Consider the following 23,346-nt stretch of genomic DNA (forward strand, 5'->3'; position numbering starts at 1 on the left):
AAGTATGCTACATTTATTTAACTCAATTTAAATAAAGAATAATCCGTTTTATATTTTTATATCATATATTTATATATGATGTAGACAATTATATGCAAATTTGGGTATTTTTTTAAAAAATGAGTTAAAATAAATAGGATCTTCACAAAAAAGTTATAAACGAACTAGTTTATCTGTTGAACACTTTTGAAACAGATATACCATTAGAAAAACCTAACTGGTGTTTACAAGCAATCCGATTCTTTGAACATCTCTTACTTTAGGACTCTATTGTGAAAGCTGTTTGTTGCAACTTGGCTTGCTTACAATGCTCTATTATTTATATTTAATTTATAATTATTTAATTTTCAAATCATTTCACTGAACAGAGAAGGATTTTTGTCTCTCCTATCCATTCACTTTTTCTTCCATTTGTTACATTTCCCATTTATGTTTCTATTTTACCAGTAGGCCTTTATCAAAGAACATTAGTCTTTTAAAATGTTAAGGAATTATATACATAATCAAAACATATTATCGTTCTATTGTGCAACTTTTGAGTGATATTATGCTGGTTGGAAAGTTGAGGGGTGGCAGAGGATGTTATCTGGAAACATTAAAGCAACATCTGAATAAATCCATCAGGAATTGGACTGAAATCAGACTTTTAAATCCAGAATCAGTGTAATTTTGTGTAAGTGACTGAAATACAGAGTCAATGTTTTAGAGTGACCATCAAAGACAGGCCATTAATGGGCAGAGCTGATAAGGTTTGCCTAACCACGATGGCCAACCTTCCTGACCGAGTAACACTAGTTCTACCCAGGAGGTAAAGGCCGAAATTACTTTGTAGTTTAAAGCTAACATAATCAAAAGCAAACTTTTCTCTGGTCGTTTTACCAACAGACTTTAAGTCTCTTTAACAAACTCAGAGAAAACATGACTTTTAATAATCTTCATTTTTATGATCACATTTGAAGCACAATATAAAATATTTACATCAACAAATTAAAATAAAATCCAAAATGTGGTTGACATTAGATACACACACAAAGGCGCACACACACATACCTGACACCTACTACCGCCTAAGCATGCTCCCCCAAAAGTAGCAAACCTACGTAAAAATAAAGTCACAATCAAAAGTAAAAAAGGGAGTAAAGTGCATGTATGACAGACGTCCCTGTACAGATATTTCTGATTGCAGAGAAGCTTCACTTGCCAGTCACAGGCACACTCCTAAAAGCTGTACTAAAGAGATCCATTCAAAATAAACCTAACTCAGTCACCGACACATTGCAGATGTTTATTTTAAAAAAAAACACACACGTAGGTTCTAAACACTCAGAATATAGACTTACATCCAAAAGAGATCACAGCAGAAAACTCATAAATATACACTCTGCCATTATGCTCCAAGCCCCCAAAACTACCCTTCCTCCCTCACAGCTAAACACATGAGGAATCAGTTCTGAGTGGCTTCAGAGCTGAGAGAACAACGAAAGATACCAGTTTTTTTTTTCCAGTTTATCAAGTGTAGTTCAAATTGTTTCAGACTGAGGAGGACATTCTAGAAAACCAGAGCCTGACGACTGCGCAGGTCAGATTTGGTTGAGGTATTGATATTGTGGTACGAAAAATAAAAAAACACATTCTTCCACTCTTTCCATTTAAAAATCCAAAATTTGGGTTTCTACTTCCTGATTAAGAAGTGTTGGGAACAGATTTCTAATCTGCATTCAAGAGACGGTTGGCGGTTATGATTTCTGCCTGATTTTGACAGTTGCGCAAAAATATTGGCACAAAATGAATAAAACTCTCCAGAAAATATGTTTTGAGAAACATTAGCAAGAGGCAGAAACAACAGAGGCAACATTCCACCTTCCTGCGATATACGAGAACGATCAAGAAAACCAGCAATGACGGGCACAGGGAGTATGTACAGGCTCAGGAACAAGTTTGGGTTTTGATTATGCTTCGGATCAGACGACGGTTCTTATTGTTTAACTGATGGTGTCGCTGATGTCACAGAGGCTCTTGGTGGATCTGTAGGGAAAAAATGTACAAAAAAAGACAACTAAAAACTATCCTTTAAGGCAAGAGGCTTCGGTTTGCTGAATAAATCCAACATGTGCACTTGATTTCCACTTAAGAGGTGAACGCACACAAACACACACACACGCATACACACACAGTGAGGGTCACATGGTGTTGTACAGGGTGCCAACAATTCTTTTCTGAAGCTGCCTCAGCGGATGAGTCTTCCCATACTGCTGCCTGTTGGTCAGAAGAGTCAGCCCAGGAGAATGTAGAGAGTCTTGATCAGCGTTTGGAAGTTTTTTTGACGATAGAAAGCCTTCTCCAGAAGTACAAACGTTCTTAGCTTGTGGATGTTTGCTGCTTGATAGAGAAGAACTGTGCACTCGCTGCTTTTTGGATTCATCACCAGCGGCGTGGAGAGGAGCTTGAGAAGAGGGCGGAGCTGCAGCGGAGCAGCTACGCTCCAGCTCATTCAGATCGTTGGCTAGGAGCTCCAGGCAGCCCAGTTTGGCCAGCGACGCCGAGCGCTTCATCAGAGACGGCGGGGTCAGGCCCGCCTGCCGGATTCTGGCTTCCACCTCTCTGACCCTTTTCTGCAAGCTGTTGCCTTGCTTCCGAGCGCTTCCTGAGCTCTGGCCGAAGAAGGCTCCCGCTGAGCCGACCTGTTGAAGGAAGGCACCCAGCTCGCACAGGGTCTCCCACGTCTCCCTCCAGGTGATGTCAGCGTGGAGTCCCTTGGCGAAACAGTCCCAGTCCACGCACGACTCGAGCTCCGTCACACCTTCCAAACACAGGAAGTTCACCGACGCAAAGGGAGATGGTGCAGCGTGTTGGAAAGGAGAAGAGGTAGACAGGAATCTGGTATCAGCAGGCTGGAGTTTGAGTCCCTTTGTGCTTTTCTCAACATTTCCCAGAACCCTCCACGTGTTCCCCCTTCCAACCAGTCTAAACATGCCATCTCCCTCCTGTGCTCCCTCCACAGACACCTGCGGGGAAACTGATGTGCCCTGTGGCACTGACGTCGTCATGGAGTGGATGCTGTTTGGACGCCGCTGGGAGCCGCAGGTGCTGCCAGCGGACGAGGATAACGGCGTCTCGTGTTCCTGTTTCATCCGCTGCTCTAGCTGTAGCGTAGCTTGCCGCACAGACCCCCTGGTCCAGTCGTTGTAGAGGCGAGGGGGGGCGGCCTCCTCGTCCTCTTTCTGTTTGGATTCCTCTCTTACACTCTTGGCCTCCTTCTGAGGGACAGCGTCTAGATTCTCCATTTCCTGCTTCGACCTCGTCCCGTCTTGGTCGTGTGAGCTTTGTGGTTCGGGTGGGGTGAGGGTCTCTGTGGGGTTCACTCCTGCGACCTGCGCAGGAACTGGCATTTCCTACAGAGCAGAGATCATTCAGAAGCAAAAGTATTAATAAAGTGAAACCAATAAAAACATGTGTGAACTTTTCTACATACAACCACTAGAGGGCACACTTGAATCATGAGAATCTAAATGCTTATTTGGAATAATTTGAATTATATACTGGTACGTAAATACAAAATTCAAATATACTTGAACACACAAAACAATCATTGAGACGTTAATTTCAATAATCCAATTCAAAAAGTCAAACTTATACTATTCATTATACAAAAAATTATGCATCAGGGAGTGTCTAAGTACCTAAGGTAAGGTTAGGTGGAAGAAAAAAAGGTATGTTAGGAAAAATGAATTCATGCTACAAGGATAACTGGAGCCTTGAGAAGCCTATTCAAGAGCAGGGAGAGATGTACAGCTGTTGCATTCTTCATCTTAACCTGAACCAGAGACATCATCAAAGAACTTGATTGCTTATTGGTCCAAAGGCGTCTTAATTCTAAATATTTTCTACATTTCATTTAGAGATCACAGGTCTTGGTGTCTGGATGTAGAGCAGAAATGTTTCTTCTGTGGATGAGCTTTAGGAAGATGGTGATTTCACACTGCCAACAGTACCAATGCCAGGACTAATGATCATGGTGTCACTATTATATCAGTGCCAGAAAATTGATTTGAATTTAAACACAGAGGAACTATGGCCGACTGTCAAGAAATTAAGAAATGTATCACCTGTGCTTAATGAGTTCATCTGAGTTGGACTTTTTGAATCGAATTACTGAAAAATAACTTGTTTTCAATGATATTTAAAGTTAAAGATATGTAGATACTGTAGGATTTCTAAGACAGTTATAGCTTAACTTCTCAGAAAATTCACACACTCACTCATTCACACTAAGGACAAAGACTGAAAGAAGGTATAGAGGAAAACTTACAAGCAATGGTTACCTTTCTGTTCTCCTCCTCCTGACCCCCACTGTTTTCATCCTCCTGTGGTAGATGGTCTTTGCCACAGCTCTTCAGCTGCACAGCAGCACTCTGAGTTTTGCCATCGTGACTCATTCCCTTGAATTTTTCCCTGGCACTAAAAAAGTTTATGTGATCTGCACTATGGCCGAACAGCAGTACATTGTCCTGCGGAACCGCGGTGGGTGAGCTGCTGATGTCATTGGAGGAGGGCAGATCTGAGCCACATATCTGATGATCATTTGTTTCTTTAATAGGCACTGGTGCAGATAAACAGTGGGGTCCAGGCTGGTGTGTGTTTGGTGGCTCAGGTTCCAACACCAGGAGGGTCGAGGAGGAAACCTGCGGTTTGGTGGCTTCATTCGTGGTTGATTGGGCTGGAGAGGGGAGGAGGTGGTGAACAGAGGGAGGTGGGTGAGGCTGGCCCACCAAAACGCTTTGTGCAACAGTCACCATGTCTGTCCGTTCCGGTTTAGGGACCACTGTAGCAGCCCTTGGCTGGGAGGGGGGGGGCGACGATGGCTGCTCCTCTGAGTCACACAGACCATTGGAGAGGGTCGGAGATAACACAGAACCAGCTGTGGAGTTGGGGTGGGGGTGGGTGAGCTGCCTACTGGCGGCTGTATCAGCCTGAAGGGATTCCTCCAGGCTTTTAGCTTTAGCACCATCTGATAAAGACGGCGCATCATCAAAGGCAGAGGAGCCAAGCCGACTGGACTGGGTGCCGGTGTCAGGCTGGCTCGTGGAGTATGTTGTTTTTCCAGCGCTCTGCGACGTTCCCAGTGAGTCCAGCAGATCTCTCACAGAGGGGCCCAGATTGCTGCTGGCCTGGTTATGGGGGTCTGCGCGACCCAGACTGCTGGGTTGGGCGAGGGACTTGGACAGGGGCTCATGGTGTTCAGAAAGATCGCTATCAGAGTGAGAACGCCATAACTTGTTGTGCCTTTGCTTGCTACAAAATAAATGACAGATGTATAGACAAAATTAACAAAATGTAGCAAAATTAGTTGATTAACATAATTTATGTCAAAGTTATGTCCTATTGTGCAAGCTTATCATCTCAATGATGGTTAAATTATGAAAATGATTTTTATTATTTGAATTTTCTGTCATCAATATTTTCCCTTTAATAGGCCACGATTGGTGAATGGCAAATTAAATTAAGGAAAGAAATAGGCATTCATCTAAAAAAAATGTCTGATTTAATGAAGCTCTGTTGTATGTTGGATAAGCAGAAACACATCTTCCATAAAAACCTTAAGATATTATTATGTTTAGGTGTATATTTAAATTCAAAACTGACAAAATTACTAAAGCAGTAAAAATTCATCACAGCACAGACATTAATACACCAAATAAGACGATAGGTTCAATCACATATTCCATTAAATTGCTAAAGCAATGACGTTTTGTATTTTTTGTTCCAAATATCCAGTGGTTAAAATGTTATATGCGTGTGTGTACCTAGCTAGCAGTATGCCCTGGTACTCCTCCAGCTGCCTCATAAAGGACGGGTTTGGTTTGGTCACAGTCCGACGCTCCTTTACGTAATCGAAGGCATTTTTCAAATCCCAGCCATACTCCTTCATGGCGTACGCAATCACCGTGGCTGCAGAGCGGCTTATTCCCATTTTACAGTGGACCAGGCACTTTGAGCCAGATTTCCTGGTCCAGACAAGAACAATTCAGTTATTCATTGTCATTTTGTGTTTAAAACCGGCATGTAGAACAAATGAGCTGATTCAGAAGCAAAATCTTAAGGAAAAGAAAAAGTATACCTTTGGAACAGTGAAAAAAATTAGCTGATGGTTTATGTTTAAGTAAAAAAAAGTCCTTCTCTTGTAAACATTTTTTGCCAAAGGTTTTAGTTTAAAGTGAAACTATAGTTGTGTTGATTAATTTGGGATAGAGTTTTTCTGCAGGCTCAAATCTTTGTAAATTAGCAACATTCCCCAATGTAGATTATGTAAACAACATCTGGAAGTAAATGAGAGCAATACTAACAACTATACAAAATAATCACAGTTACCTGATTAAATGTAACAAAATCACTAAAACATAAATTATCACTAACCCTGACAAAACATTTGTCTGTTGGGATTTATTCACTGCAAGTTCCAAAAATCATCGAACGTGAGAAAAACTTTTTTTTGTTTCCCCTTTATCCTATTTTTTTGCTTATAAACCACCTCAAACCAGCTGAAGTTTTAAATTTATATCAGTCATATGTGTTAAAACTGTACTGGATTAATCTCCATCTTAAATATATTTGCTGAAGCACAGCTTACCTTTTATACATTTGTCTGTAAAAAGCCCAGGTTGTGATGTTGTAAATCAAAGATAGTTCAAAAATAATCCAATTAAAAAGAACTTTTGTTCTTTATTTCTCTTTCAGAAATTTAGATTTTTATCTTCTAACAGGGAAAATGAATTAAGACTGGAAACACCGTTCTGGTTACACATATTTTAAAAAACAGTCTTCATACTTTTCCAGATTGCACAGGAATCCAACAAAACTCACTTTGCTCTAGATATGAACTTATAGGTGTCGTTCCAGTAAGCAAGCAGGTCGGTGGCTTCCTCGTCATAGACGCGGATGTTGTGGTACTCAAACACACCGGGGAAGAAATTATCAATTTCCCTCGTTACATTCAGGATGTACTGAACGCTGGACAGGAAATAAACAGAGGTTAGGTGAAAATAAGAGACTGCTTGTCTGCTGCAGTTTAACTCAAAACACACCAAGCTACAATGTTCTCATTTTAAGCATATTTATTCTTTACTGTTTCTATTGCTATCCCTGCTATTGATGTTTCATTGAATGTGTTTTGTTGCATTTTGCTTTTCCTTACCCACTCTTCTGCAGCTCTTCCAAATTAGATGCATTCCACTCAGATCCCTGTAGGAAACAAAAGCAATCCTCAGTGTTGTTCTAGGCCTTCCTCAGAGCTTTTCATCAGTCCTAAATCCCATGGCAAGTTATGCCTCATGTGCAGTATGTCTTTACAAACCAAACAAGCCCCAAGTACCTTAAAATTGCAAGCAATTTATTACACAAGACTGAATCAGATTGCTCTGGTTTAATACACAAAGTGAAGCTAAACAGTTCTAAGCTTTTTCTGTTTAGAGTAACACCCAAAAGAAGTGTTTAAATGTTTGCTGCCAAAATACCAAGAAGACGTGGTCAAAGATCTCAGTAGGACTGTCCATCTGGCCCAGAATAACAATCATCTCTTTGTCGATGAACTCCTTGAACTCTCGCAGGTTGCATGTCATGTGCATTTCCAGCTCTGTCCGGATCTGTGGGACACAATCAGTCAGAGAACAGGCTGTTCAGTTTAACCTAATTTGGAGCAACATCTAAATAAATGACTGCTTCTGCTTGACAGATCTTTACACCAAGCATCTGAAGCAACTCACTTCTTTACAGGTGACATTCTCGAGATCTTTCTGCATCATGATCTCCCTCAAACTGGTTTTTATTTGTCGCTCTGTGAGCTCTCTCTCTGTGGGGCTGGAGAAACATAAAAAGTTAGACAAAAAAGCACTTTAAAAAAGTATTCATAACAAATGTCTTTAAAGGCACAAACTTCAATGTATTTTATTAGGATTTTACATAATATTCCAACATAAATTAGATTGCATTTGTGACTGGAACGTGGCATCTGTGGCAAGACTTAAAATCATTTTCTCCAGATGCTTTTAATGCTCAGCTATTTTGCAAAAAACTAATAGTTCTACAAATTTCTGAGTGATGTGGGTTCAGCACAAACACCTTCAGAACTTTGTAAGGTAGAGAAAGGTTGAAAATATTAATAAAAATTAATACTTTTGCATGGTAGTGTAAATTAGGAGTATGCCAACTAATATAAGATTTGAATATTTACACATCAGAGAAAAGGACGGGTGAGTCGGCGCGGTGTGACTGCACATCCTGCATGGCGTTCCACTCGTTGATGCGGGTCTGGTCGGAGGACACCCTGCTCTGATAATAGCTGACCCAGGTGAGGAACAAGCTGCCTGGGAAGTAGTTGTGGCAACGAGCCACTTCGCAGGCCTTGTGAAGCGACTGCAAAGACGACCTGTCAATATGAGTTGGAAAGTGTCACAATTCTGACACTGAAAAGGTTTTTGAGAATGGAATAAAGACGATGGCAGGAAAAATGCTTTTAAAACAATAAAAAGATCAATTTCTTTTCTTTAGACTCACCACATGGCTTGCACAGAAACAGGCTTGAATACATGCACTTTGTTGTCTGTTGATACACTGAATCCCCTGAGAGCAAACAAAGAACAGCAAACTTTCAGTCATTTTGCCATCTTTTGCTTGGACTGTGCTCAGTTTCATCATGTTTAGAAATGTCTCACCCATCTCCATCCAGGTGTATTAAGGTGTCACTCCATAAAGGCAAAACCATACCAACTGAACATGAGCTGTAAGGAGAAGAAAAACCCACCATTTTACAACTTTATGACATCATCAAAGCTGCAAACATGAACTTGGGTGCTTCATTTTCTCACCTATCTATGGGACTAAAATCCATGCCTAAAACCACGCTCTCCTCCGTGTCCTGGCGCCCAATGGTTGAGACCACCACCATGTAGCGTGTGGCCTGAGTGCTGGCGCTCTCCAAACGAACCGCCTGGAGGAGGAATGATTAAAGTCAGAAGCAATTTAAACACCAGCGCTGAAGGCAGACTGTGCTTTGAGCAGCATTGTGCACCCACCAGCTTGATGTTGTCCTCTGGTCTGAGGAGAGTGAACATGGTCTGTAGATGCTGCTGGATGTCTCCTGTTAGGATTCAAGAAACAAGTCTGATCAGACTGAATTAATGCTACATCATCCAGCTAAAAGAAGAAACTACAGAAAGAGGTAGTTAATTTAAACAGAACCTTTCGCCTCACCTGCATGTTTACTCCGCAGCTGTGTGAAGCGAGAGGCTGAAGTTGGAGACGAGCCATTTCCTCGGGGCAGGAAGAGAGCAGCTCCCTTGACCGTCAGGAAACTTTCACTGATGCTGCACAGACACAAAAAAGAAATTGGTTGAAAAAAATTTAATTAAAAAAGAAACACATCAACACCTTTTTGGGACGTTAGATTTCAGGGAATTTACACAACAAACATTCAGATCAAGAAAAATCTTACACTGGAGGGTATGTTCATTAGCATCCCTGGTGTAGATTGATAAAAAGCCTAAGAAATGAAATCATTGTTGCAGCATAGTCAAGCTAAAAATGCTGAAAAATCCCCGATTTAATATATTCATTGGTTTATGCCAGGGGTGGGCACTCCTGGTCCTCGAGGGCCGGTGTCCTGCAACTTTTAGATGCATCTCTACTTCAACACACCTGAGTCAAATAATGAGGTCGTTAACAGGACTCTGGAGAACTTGACTGCATTTAGGAGGAGATTCAGCTGTTGGATTCAGGTGTGTTGGACCAGGGAGACATCTAAGAGTTGCAGGACACCGGCCCTCGAGGACCAGGAGTGCCCACCCCTGGTTTATGCTAAGGTTTACTGGGATGTTAGATGAAACTTTTTACTTTGGTCAAATGAGAGACCAAGGATTCAGCTTTTTGGCAATAAAACACTGCAGGCGAGCAGAGCATGAAAATGTAGCAAAGCACCTCATCCCCCACTGTTAGGAATAGGTGGACGATCTTTGATGATATCGGCTTGTGTTTCTTTCAAAAGGTCCTGGGAATCTTGGAGTGTGTGGCATCATTAGCCCTTTGAAATGTGGAAAGATTTTTATTAAAAATTAGGCTGCTTTTGCTCAGCCCAGGATGTAGGATAGGAATAATGGCACTATTAGTGATTTTCTTTACATGTGAATAAATGCATCAGAATTAAAAGGTTATTTATTTTATTATTTGCAGTGAGGTAAATCTATAGTAATAAAATGTTTTATCATATATACACATCTTTAAATGTTGCCAGCACTGGAGCTGTTTGTTGCAACTTGCCACCTTAATTTTCACTGAAAGTTCAGATTCTTTTGTGGCACTTCATTCCCCAGCCATATCAAGCAACCATAAAAATGTTTGTTCAACAGTATCTGGTAAATGCCTGAAATCAAAGCTTGCCTGAAAGGGGGATTGCACTTCAAAAGTTCTGCTTTGATTTCAAGTTTCTTCTGTGCTCTACTAAAACAAACAAATAATCTTGTGCACAACCATTACAGGCAAGATTTATGAGCTTCAGACAGTTGAGATTGCTATGTGAAACAAAACCCAGCTACATATAGCTGTGTTTGCTGCGTTGGATTTTATGTGTTCCTAAAATGACAGAGGCACGACAAAAATGAACTGGTTTGCAAAATAAATAAAAGCAACTTGCACTTTGACATAAACAATTTCTTCTTTCTTTTGAATTTCCTCAATTTTTCTGGGATATCACTACTTGCTCACACAAACTTGAACAACTATCTGCCACAAACTTGGCACCTCTCACTAAGCCACTTAAACTGAGAACACTTTGGATAATTGAATTATGTAATGGACTTAAGGTACCCAACTCAATAATCTGATTGCGACGTTCTCAGGTGTTTTTATTGCCGATTGTTACCGAAATTCAGTGTAGTGGTGATTACATGTTTTGCTTAGTAAATTGTTGGCATTCTCAGGATTAATCCAATGCTGGAACTCAAGTCTGTTTGTATTTTATGACGACGGTGAAGGCAGATCCTGTCAGCACTGATGACTGAATGTCCATATCCGTCACTCATTTCAAAGCCAGAATATAAACATAGGGCAAGGCTGAGGTGGAGAGACAGAAAGTCTGGAAATATAACCACCTGTCATCAAGTGGTGGAGTCATTACAAAACAAAAGTGACAAAAAAAAGAGACAAATGTTGGCTTTAGTCAAGCACTTTTACGCTACAAAATTCCACTGTAAAAATGTTGTATATTCTAATGAAACAAACTACATTTTTTAAGAGAAACTTTGGTTTTTCTGTGAAGGATTTAGAGAATCAACAAGGATTAGACACAGGCAACACTCAGAAATGACAGCACTGACAGTGTGATGACAATATCCACATGAAACTCTTCAAACCAAAAAATAAACATGCACGTTTGCACAATGCCGTTAGCATGCCTTCAGGATCTTCATACCAAGATCTTGTGAAAGAGCTGAGTTTGCACACAGACCCACACAGCATGTCTTATGGAAGTGTTAATAATGAATAGGTGCAGGAAAATATTTCTTGCTTTGTTGATCAAACACATAAATCACCAATAAATGCCAGCATGATCCAGAGTGTTCACCTCCAGAGATGACAGATTAATTATAAGCTATGAAAGTGTCTGGGGTACATAGTGTGCTTGCTGCCCTGTGCTCCCTTCAGATGCATGGAAACGGAGGTGGGTGGAGGGGAAGAGCATGTGAGGAGGTGAAGAATCTGCAGGGAAGTTTGAAAGGAGGCAAATGCAAGAAAAACCATTTCATCCAGGCTGAAACTGGCATACTTTCTATAAAGTACAGAAAGTATACTTTATGGCTTTAATGACTGCAAGTCATTTTAATCCAAGCCTACTTGGAGCATGACAAAGACTTAAGAAAGTGGGGTAAATAAAACAACTTAAAGTTGAGTACAAAATGTTACAGCAGCTCACATTCTGATGATTTCCAATCAGAACTTACAGCTGATAGGTTTCTCCCTGGGAGACCACGGAGTTCTCGGTGAAATAGGGTCTCATCCTGACCCCGCAGCAGGCGCAGAAGCAGCCGGCAGACGAGCTGCGAGGGGCGGTCACCACTCCGGGAGGCATCGCTGCTCCGGCGGCGGGGACGGGACGCGCTAAATCGGGGTTAGCTATCGATAACCGCCAACTAGAATGCGTGAATCCCACAAAGATTAGCTCAAACGTAAAAACTACGCTAATTCACACTTTGTCGGTTTTTTATTATTGCTCATGGCACCGCAACAAACGAGTCTCCGGTTGCTGCTCACACCTGCGCGGTATTACGGTGAGCACAAGAAGAAAAAATCCCGCAAAGACGCCGACACGTTTATTAACAGAAACAGTGACGAAGCAGGTGCATCACCATCTGCTTAGCGGCTACTTTCTCATGTGTCTGCGGCAAGCTGCGGTAAATCCTCCCGCTGAAGGGGAGGAGACACTGGCGTGGTCCAATCGGAGGAAACAGCAGGATGTGAAGGTCTGGATGACGGATTATCGGGGGGGAGAAATGTTAGAGAGGGGCTCTTGAGTAAGAGACCTAGATTAAGAAATATTTTTTCAAGCCTATATTACAACATACTGAAAAAGGTTGCATTGCCATTGGTCATTTTTCTTCTGTGAAGGATATCTGGCAAAACATTGCGACCTCTGACAGGTTATGTAAATGACTATTTTCATCATGGCCCCTGAAGGTGGTCGGACATATTAGGCAGGGAGTGAACATTTTGCCCTCGAAGTTGGCATTTTAAGCAGGAAAATGGACAAGAGTAAGGATTTGAAGGACAAAACTGCTGTTTTTGTGGGATGCCCCGTTCTCCTTAAAACAGTTTCTGTTCAAGACAGAAACTGTGGTAAACATGTGACAGGGTCACCTGCAGAGTGAAGGTTTGTGATCAGACCTAAAAAACAAGCCACTATAGCTCAAATCATAAAATCTCAGAATATACAGAGCATCACAGATTTTGTGAATGGGGTTGAATAGTCAGATTTGTCCTGTCACCAAAAAATGCCAAACATTGGGAATATAAGCATTACATTTGGACCAAAGAGCAATAAAAAGCCATGTAGAAACACGCTTTTCTAAGGAACACTATGGAAACAAAATGCTTTGCAAATCTAAAATGTGTTGTCAGATTGTAGTTTGTCAGACACCACAGCACACCTTCAGAGGCCTAGTGGAGTCCAGGTCTCGACAGGTCATGGTTGTTGTGGAAGAGAAACAAACTTTTAAGTAAGTTGTCATAATATTATGCCGTTTGGTGTCACATGATGCAGTAAAAGCCAGCTGACATAATCAGGAAGTAGGAAATCTGACAGGCACAATTATGATAAAACCCCTCAACATAAAACATAAGCTGGTTTGGATAATTGGATCAATGGATATTCAGATTTATCTTCTTTAACCAGCTTGTTGCAACTTTTCAGCTTCTTCAACTTTAACTTTCTAAAATTTGCCAAAGATGTTTCTCATGTTTTCAATCCTGGTAAGACAAAATCCCATTCTTGTGACTCTTGTTTAAGGAGTAATAATCTTCCCTCAGCATGAAGCATCCTGTGAATAGAGTGACCTACATATTGATCATGTTTGTGTTTTCTGATCACTTCTGCTGGGAGAATAACATAACATATAGCAGGTCTGCGTTTGAGCCAGCTAAACCTGATACCGTGGGCGTTTCCAGAACAACAAACAACAAAAACAACAACGGAAAAAGACGATTGAGAAATCAAAACTGACAGTCCAGCCTTCCCATGTGTGTAGTAGAAACCTGACCATGGACTTGGGTCACGCTACCCGATGATCACACATGGTTTCAGTTTTTAGGCTACGTTACATGCTGAGGGAAACTGCTTGGTCACCACCTGACAGCAAAACACTCCCCAGGATAAACAACAACTGCAGTGGTCTGCTATGTGCTGTGGCTCATGTATTACTTATTGGGTCTGTGGCATTTATTTTTGGGTATTCAAAGGTCATCTCTGGCCTTCTTTGATCAAGGAGGAGATAGCTCAGACCAAAATACTTGCAGCAATCTTTAATCACCTTCATAATCTGATAGTTAGCAAAACATGTAAACACACTGTTTACCTGGCCAACAATACTTACCTTTTTCCCTAAACAAGGACCTTTACGTAGTTCTCTGATTCTTTGTTACCAACCTTTTCAAGTGATAAGGGAGTGTTAATGCCATTATTCGTACCACACATCACAGGTCGAGCTAGAAAAGGTCAGAGGCCACCAGCGGGATTATGTTTGTGTTGTTGAAGCCATTTCTCAAGTTCCACCTGACTGCTCGGTTTGTCTGCTGAAACTCACAGCATCCAATGACACGTGACAAAGGCAAGGATGTGGTTTTTGCAAGCAGACACCAGACACTCCACTGTTACTCAACTGTTGCCAGATGTATAAACACATACAGTGGCCTTACTGATCACAGAAGAGCGTTAAGTATTTAATTTAAGACACTTGCTATTCAGCAGGAATATCACATGAGCTGTTAAATTAGATTACCAACAGTCTCATCAATGATGCAAAATACTTTCTGCGCACCAAGTTACAACAGGGTTGAATTGAAATGCTAAATTAAACCCTCATTCTATTTTGTTCTCCGTCTAGAGTGTGAGATTGTAAGGGATCAGGAATACTGATTAAAACTATGAGAGAATCATGTTTAAATCCTCAGTCTCTTTGTAATGTCCCCTCTGTGGGTCAGCCAGTGAATGCTGCTGCTTTAGCTACCGCCATAAAGTGCTGATGTCACAAGGTTTAATCAGCAGCGCTGCAGTGGGCCTCGCTTACGTAGGCACAACCGCTGCATCACCACATCTGAGTCTGAATGAACGTCTGCTGCAGAAAACACACACACACATTTAACAACGTCAAGAGGAATAAACTCGCTCAGATCCCTGCATAGTGGAAAAATTCATTCAGAATGCCGACTGACTCAGGATCCATCTGAGAGCATTATGATGCAGATTTAAAAGACAAAGAGAATAAAAAAAAAACACAATTAAAAGTTTCTATTAGTATTTAGGGAAAACATAGAGCTGGAACCACACTAGCCTCTGACAAGGGTTTTGTTTCTGCTCTGGTAATATTGGATTTATGTGTTACTTTCAACATCGTAACATTATTGTACCAAGACTTTAAGATATAGTTGGGATTAGATTTTATAGACTTACATTTGTGTATGAACACAATGAACCCATTGTTCATACCAAAATAATGCGCAATGTTGTGCAACCTATTCTGATCATTTTTTAAATATGCTTCCCCTGGGACATATTTTTTAAAAAACATGATAAACAGTTATACTCTACAGATGATGATATCATGCTCTATTTATTAATAAAATTAATTCCTACTTAAATTAAAAGTCTTCTTAAAGACATTAACTCTTTGATACCCTGCAGCTTTTTTAAGATGGATGTTGGATGGATGTTTTGGATGTTACAAATTTCATCCTGTGGCATCCTAACAAAAAAAAGAAAGTAATGTTACTCTTTCAACAAGTCTATCCACCTCCTAGGAATTATCAGGGAGAAAAATGCAACACGTGTATAAGAAATCATGCTTATCTTTATCTGAATAAACAATATTATACAAAACTACTCTTACACAGAAAAAAAGAAGAACTTCAGGTTAAAAATCCTGCACTGCATGGGCACACATGTGGAAACGTTGACTTTTGTCCCACTAAATGACTATAATTACTATAATTCCACTATTTTGGTGACAGCTGGAGAATTTTATATTGACATTGTTCAGCTTTGGGTAGAGGATAATACTCAGCTTCTCCACCAGCAGTAACTTCTGGTTACAGTGGCTCTCCAAATCAAAACAAAAGTCCCAGGGAGGAAACAAAGGTTTCTATTGTGAGCTGTAAACGAAGACTGTAGAAAAGTTGGGACAGCACTTTAATTATAATACCAGCTGTCAGGGATTCTTGACCATCAAAACAGCAACCTGGCCAGTTTACAAAACCCAGAGCAGGACAAGTTGGGCAAAGTTAGTTTATCAAGATGCAAAGACTGATTAAAATGGGTAAGTATACACCTGCATGCAGGCACTCAAAATACTCCATTAAATTCAAAGACTTTCATTCAACGAACGGCAAACAGAGAAAACCGTGTCAGATCACCAGTGGATGTGATCATCACAGCCCTTGAGAATTCGATTTTTTTTCCCGCTTTGATCAATTTATACTTGATTTTTTTTCCAGTATGAAAAGGAGTTGTCTTCCTGGGGATGTTTTGGTTCAGCCATGATGTGCCACTTAATTTCCATGTTGAATTGCTGTGATTTACAACAATTTTCTATAATCTGATCAATACTGTTAATCAGCAGGAGGTGGCTTAGCGTTACTTTGTTGAGATCACGGTTCATATCTGATATGAGCCTATTCACACAATCAGTGGAAACATGGTGTAATACAAATTTTTCATTAAGATTGTTCATTTATTGATTATTTATTTGTTATAATATATTTCCACAATGCTTACCAAAAGTTTAACTACCAAGAAAGATCAACTGATCTAAAATGGTTCAGTAACTGAGTAGAAAATTTGGAGAAATTGTAACCTTTGGTTATAAAAATCCTAGTTTGACAGCAAATTAGTATGTAAGTATAGCATTTCTTATACAGTACAGTTCTTTTTACAGAAATAAAATATATAACCATCAGATTATTCAATAAACAAACTTAATTTTACAGTTTTATGTTTTTATTTTAGTAGCCAAGACATAAACACATAAAAGTATCTTCAAAACAACTAGAGGCATTTGAAATGTATGAGTGACAGATACTCAAGCCTGATATCAGAAGTACATTATACTGGAAAAATAGTATGATGAAAATTTTGATTGTTTCAACAGACACAAAAAATTGGATTTCAGATAACCTTCAGCTATTAGCTTCTGCAGCATCACCCTTAAACAAGTACAAGAAATTTTATCTCCTGCTTCTCTAAACTAAAAGCTTTTTTACTGAACGCATGTTGCTGTTCAGAAACAGGAAAAGTAAACATAACAGAAGGTCTGAGGTAATTTTTAAGTCAAGAAAAGGGCCAAGTCTTCAAACTGAACGTTGTATAATTGAATGAAATTAAATTTTTAAAAAAAGATAATAGATCCTCTATATCAGGGGTCTCAAACTCCAGTCCTCGACGGCCGCAGTCCTGCAACTTTTAGATGTGCCTCTGCTGCATCACACCTGAACAGAATAATTAGGTCATTAAGGCTCTGGAAAACTGATCTACACAAGGAGGAGGTCATTAAGTCATTTCATTCCAGTGTTTTGTACCTGTGGCACATCTAAAAACTGCAGGACTGCGGCCCTCGAGGCCTGGAGTTTGAGACCCCTGCTCTATATAAAACTCGAATACCATGAGGCAAAAATAATAATCTGCCAGATGCTGCCTTACTTTTACTACAAATCTCCACATTTTTAGAAACTGATTTGCTTTCAGAGCAGATGACATAAATGTCCCATCAGTCTTTAGTAGGATTTGAAAGTAAAATTTATTAAACTATTCAAAGTTAATATGACATCTGAACCTGTACCTTTAACTATGTAAACACATACATAATCAACCCCTATATGCCAGCTGCACAAATACAGTCATTTCTCTCAGAGGGAGGCGCAGAGTTCTGATGACCAGACAGACACACAAATGCTCTGAATTTGGGAGTGGTTACCAATCCTGTCCCTAGATCAGCAGGGCAGCTTCCCTGACCCACATACTGACATCAGCCCAACACAGGCGCTGCTGCCCTCTAAAGGACAGACAGAAAATAACCATTAATTATCACCAAAGGATTTCAGGCTTTCACTTGTGATTAAAATGCCGAATCTAACAAAGGAGTAAGAGTGCTCAACATTTAAACACATTTGGCAACGGATGTGATTACTGATCACTGTTGGTTCAAAAGCAGTTACAGCTGTGTTTGAGTGAAAGCGGGTCAACCAACTCTCCAGCTCCGCAGCAGCGAGGGGCAACCATGGACTGAGACGTGACAACAGCAGCAACAGCTCTTAGTCACATCAGATTTACAGAGAAAGACTTTCTGACGCAACATACAAGCACAAGTTTAACCTGGTAAAACAACATTGGATTTAGGACATAGTAATCATAGTCTACACACACACACACACACACACACATAAAAATTATAATGAGTTTCAACTGAGACAAAAAAAAACATGGGGCTAAAACTATTACCTCCTCGGCTGAGAGCGGCGATCATCCTCCCCACTACCGGACTCCTGGGAACAAATAAATAATATATCAGATTAAAAAATATAATGTACACTCTTCATTAAACATAATGACATCTAAGGTGAGCCTTGGCATCATTGTGAAAATGGAAAGAGTGAGGTATGTTGGTTTAATCTGATTTTACATTTCTATTGCAAAATGCAACAAAGATATTGGAATTTCACATTTTCCTAACATTGCAAAGCCAAAGTTTAAGGTAAATATGGTTACTATTACTGTCCTAAACTGAATGCTTTTTCAAATTCAAACGTCAGATTTTTGGCCTTCAATTCAACAGTGGATAAAAGGAAACTATTTCACAGTTTTCTGGCATCTGTTCATTTTTAAAATGTGTAACACTATTCTCAAATCTGGAGTGTATTATCCTAAACTAAAAACAGCCTTTGTAAGGCACAGTTTGTGATCTATAATACATTTTAGTTGTTCGGAAAACATCAAAAATAAAAAAATAGTTTCAAAGTTGTCAATGGCATTCAGACCAGATCCAAATGAGGAACCACTGGTTCTGTTTTAAAGGTGGAAACAGAAAAACAATTACTATTGGAACTGCTGTCACAAAATTGAACTGTCGAGCTGATATTGTAATGAATTAAAAAAGAATTTAAACAAATAAAACCATACAAGATGTCATGTATCAAATTAGTTTGAAAAGAGACAGAATCCCAAACAATTTATAGTCAAACATAAAAAAATAACCTGTTATGATGCGTGAAAGAACAGTAACTTTAACATTTACACACACAGGTGTCACACAAAGAGAATAAAAGTACAAGTGGCATCTGTAGAGTACTGCCCGGCAGAGCCATGCGAAGGGGGCAGAGTTCAGCTCCAACTCAATTTACACACTCTGCAGGAAAATGATCTCATTCTGTTTTTAAGGTGTGGCTGGGCAGAGAATAAAATTTTCACACACACACAAACACCAACAAGCAGGGAGCTGGGGAAAGCCAAAGTGTAAATAAACGTAATATGAAACCTCGTTAAATGAAAAAGCCGAGGCTTGGCAGCAGATGAACACTTGGTACTTATCTTGTAATGCCCGGTACTTATCTTGTTTATTCTAACGTGCCTTAACAACATTACTAAAACATCAGCAGATTTACAAAAGGTAAGGGTGAATAGTAGGTTGATGGTGGGCAACAATGAGCACAGACAAAAGATGACTGAAGCAAGGAAGAAAGCTATAATGGAGTATTATTTGCTGATTCATTCATGCAAATTGCAAACATGACCTTGGCATATTTTGTATGCAAGAGTAGAAAGAGGATAGGAAGATTTTGACCAAGCCGTCTTTGGAAAAAAAGATGAAAATTGCGTTAAACTATCATTGGCAGTTCTGACAACACTGCTGTGGCTGTAGCTTAATATAATAACCGCAACGGGTGGCGCTCATCCGCTTTCAGCCAACGTATCCGCAGGTTTCCATTGTCGGCTGTCAGACAGAACAGCCCAGGAGACAGTTCAAATAAATCCTAAGCACAGATGAATGTCTGAGGTAAACTATGAGCAGCTGGAAACATGAGTCCAATAACGAGACTGCTCTGTTCATGGCTTATGACTGCACAAATGTAAAGAACTTTATCTTATGGTAGGTTTTGATTTTGCGTCAGAAGATTGATGTCTGCTTTTTTATGCAGGCGTGTCACATGCTGCTACCACCTGAACCTTGTTTGGATAAGAAAACAAAAATTTTGCATACATGAAAATGTGAGAATTTTCCAAGGTGAATGGAAATGTGAGGCCTGAGCAAAAGGGGCAACAGAAACTGGGCACAAGTTTCTGCTCATGTACAACACCCTGTATTATCTGCCTTCATTAAAAAAATACTAAAAAGATTGTAATCTAGAGGCCAACGGATGGCTTCAGCATGTGTGCAGCACACAATGGATTTCCCCTAACTCAGGCATAGTTCAAGGAAATGTTACAAAAAACATGTTGAGGGCAAACAGCTAATTGGCATTTCATTAAACGTCTTCGTACAACACATGCACACATCACATCTATTCAAATACGGGAAGCTGTGCAACTTGTTATTGCAGTATTTGAGCACAGGTCACAAGGTAAAAGCATATTTCCACCTGAAAGCACTTCCCTACCATTTACTCCATTACTTCAGCAGGTTTTCCCTGGGTCAAAAATAAAACCTCTATAAAATGAGATTAAAACTCAGATTGGCTACTAATAATTGCAGCATTCTCTCCTCTATGCTGTTTGTTTTTGTGCTTCATGAGGAAAACAAGACAAAAAATGTGTGTGTACACAGCAAGGCAGTTATCACTATGCCTACTCACAGAACCTGTTTTCCTCTCAGAATACAAAAGGCACGGGGTCAATTTTCAAGGCCATCATACGAAGACTGAAACTCTTTCTGTTTAAAAAGTAACTTAACATCAGCGTCTTATTCATGAACATAGCAAGGGAAAAGCAAATAGATTATTAATCTGATATACTAATGGTTTACTTGTAGGGAAACTGTAATTCTGAAACACTTTATCAATTATATTTGACTGGATGGTGTAGGTTTGGGTCAGTGTTAGAGATTCGCACTATGAAAGCCATGACTCTTTCAGCAGTTTCACAGTTTTGCCACAAATCAATTACAAAGGTATGATGTGACAGGAGGAAGCACAGTGAAGCTATGATCAGCAGTGCTGCCTTGCACCAAGAAAGTTCTGGGTTCGAATCCTTGCCTGGGCTCTTTCTGCAATGCGTTTGCATGTTCTCGCCTGCGGTTTTCTTCAAGACTCCAGCTTCCACTCACAGTCCAAAAACATGACTGTTCTGTTCATTGATCTCTGTCTCTAGTGGTTGTTTTTCCTGTCTGTCAAGCCTGTTTGTTGCCCTGTGATGGACTGGTGACCTGTCCAAGGTGTACCCTACCTCTTGTCCAATGACTGCTGGAGATAGGGAACCAGATCACTGGATGGATGATCTAATTGTTTTTGTTTAAAGCAGAAAAGTTATAGTATTGTTATACAAACAAATTACCTATAGAAACTTAAGAAAAAATGAAGAATAACCACTCACTAGACATAGTAATCTTTCTGCAGAGGTGACCCAATGAAATGGCCTGAGATTTAAATCAGACAAGTGATTAGTCTTGTCTTATTTAGCAGGCAAATTACTAAAAAAAAACAACTATTTTTTTTAGTCAGTATATCCTTCAAAACTTACAACTTGCACAGCTTCAAGTATGTAACTGCAATAACTAACACCATGTACATTAATGTACTTTTATTAAGTGGCAAAAATATATACGTCAGCCTCTCCAGATTGCATGCGTCTTTCAAATTATACAATGACACTCGCATTTCTAAGCAAGCATGTACAGGTAAAAAGAAAATCTGTAAACTTCACTGCCTAAGGCATCAGAAACAGTACACAAACAGCTGCACCTACACAGGAAGTGTGCACACAAGCCTGATTTTTTTTTTGTGTACAAGTTTGCTTGTAGATTACTTCCTCTCTCTATTTCATGCTTTCTGGGGTGGTTCCTGTTTCTCTTAGACCTCCAAAGGAAAGAACAACTCCAAAAGCACCTGTGTTTCTCATTTGCATGGGGCTACCTTCACAACACACCATAACACAACACCACACACAGAAACAGGAAGAGAGGGGAAGACTGGTAGAAATTATGCAGAGTGTGTGTGTCTGGGGAGGTGACAGACATGCAAAGACATAGACACACACGTCCATATTCGCCCATATACAAAGAAAGTTCACAGAACTCCTTTAAGAGGAAGCACAATGGTATTTTGTTTGTTCTCGTATAGCCGAAACAATACCTCACACATGTAGAGCAGATAATAAAAGAGAGGAACTTAGTTAAGTATCTGAGTAGAACATAAGCTTTTTATCTGGGTGGAAATGTACATACAACAACCATTTTAAAGGAACATTATGTAAAGCCTAATTTCTCTGGAAGGCAGTGGTGTGACGCTTTAAAAACTAAATACGACCAACACACACCAGAACGCAATTTCTGAGCAGGTTTACTTTGCATTAAGTAACTAACTGAAAAATGATGTGCTATAATTCACGCATGCGCACGGGTACAAAGGCGAAGCACTTGGAGACAGTCAGCAGCCGTTAAAAAAAGACAGCGGAAACGGAGCCCTGGGCCGCCTTCGACGACTAGAACATGTGGTTTAAGGTGACAGTGGAAGCTATAGTAGAGGAGGGTGAATTAAATTAAAAGCAAAAATGAAAGCGGCTCTCACCGAAACGCAGGGGCTGGAGCTGGTGCTGGGGGTCGGTGAACGCTGTACGGTAACCAGCGCCATTCAGCGACCGGGAAGGGGGCACCTGTGAGGAAGCGATGCCGTCGAGACGAGCATAGCTGTCCTGAGAGGGGGAAACCTCCGTAGAAGCCGAGTTATTTGTTCCTCTGGCTGTTTTTCCTTTTCTTCTTTCTCTCTGGTCGTGGACAGTTTGACTACTCCCCGGCTGTTTCCTCTGTCAGTTTCAGCTGCGCATGCGCAACTATCCCTAGCTTGTCAGTCTCGATTAACCGTCTGAGTGCCGGGTGTAAACAAAGCAGCTGTGAGAAGTGTGCCTTAGGCTAGCCATAATGTAACTTCTAACAACATAGTTATGAATTTCAATGAAAAAACTTGAATTTCTTTCCTGACAAATACGGTGCAATCATTAGATGCACACAAATATGTCCCTGAGAGACCTCCTCTGTTATAATTTAACAAAACTAGATTAAACTGAATAAATAAGTCTTTGTCTGGGATTTAACAGTCCATCTACAATCTAACCATGTCTTATGGTCATGAAAGTTTGTTGGTAACTGAAATAACAGTTGGCTGAAGAATGTTAGTGATGCATATCTCCCTATTTGCAGGGAGCACAATGAGATTCTTGATAAACTGAAGTTACAAATACGCTTATCTAACATTTCAGACAAACAAAAAAGCAATTAAACATTTAAATATATTATGCAAACTAATTTGTATCATCAGTTGTCAAAGCAAGTGACAACGTCTTAACTTATTTCTGTACCTGAATAAAAATATGTGAGAAATGATCAAAAACAC

General features: G+C 40.0%; 1 protein-coding gene across 2 annotated transcripts; it reads right to left on the minus strand.

The window, feature by feature from the left end:
• Nucleotides 1-907: 907 nt before the first annotated feature.
• Nucleotides 908-22,794, minus strand: LOC102230944 (protein phosphatase Slingshot homolog 3-like). Of its 2 annotated transcripts, XM_005813089.2 has the most exons (15): nt 22,525-22,794; nt 18,248-18,291; nt 9,247-9,359; nt 9,069-9,133; nt 8,862-8,983; nt 8,709-8,774; nt 8,551-8,616; nt 8,228-8,422; nt 7,761-7,854; nt 7,512-7,640; nt 7,193-7,239; nt 6,862-7,008; nt 5,805-6,005; nt 4,323-5,292; nt 908-3,392 (listed from the first exon to the last, which is right to left on the minus strand). In XM_005813089.2, exons 1-15 carry the CDS (start codon nt 22,585-22,587, stop codon nt 2,181-2,183), a joined length of 3,534 nt encoding a protein of 1,177 aa, XP_005813146.2. In that variant the 5' UTR covers nt 22,588-22,794; the 3' UTR covers nt 908-2,180. The 2 variants fall into 2 exon arrangements, with proteins under 2 accessions (XP_005813146.2, XP_023198281.1); XM_023342513.1 differs by lacking the exons at nt 18,248-18,291; nt 22,525-22,794 and adding an exon at nt 11,988-12,428.
• Nucleotides 22,795-23,346: the final 552 nt, after the last annotated feature.

This window comes from Xiphophorus maculatus, chromosome 11 (genome assembly GCF_002775205.1).
Source record: "Xiphophorus maculatus strain JP 163 A chromosome 11, X_maculatus-5.0-male, whole genome shotgun sequence".
Taxonomy (NCBI): Eukaryota; Metazoa; Chordata; class Actinopteri; order Cyprinodontiformes; family Poeciliidae; genus Xiphophorus; species Xiphophorus maculatus.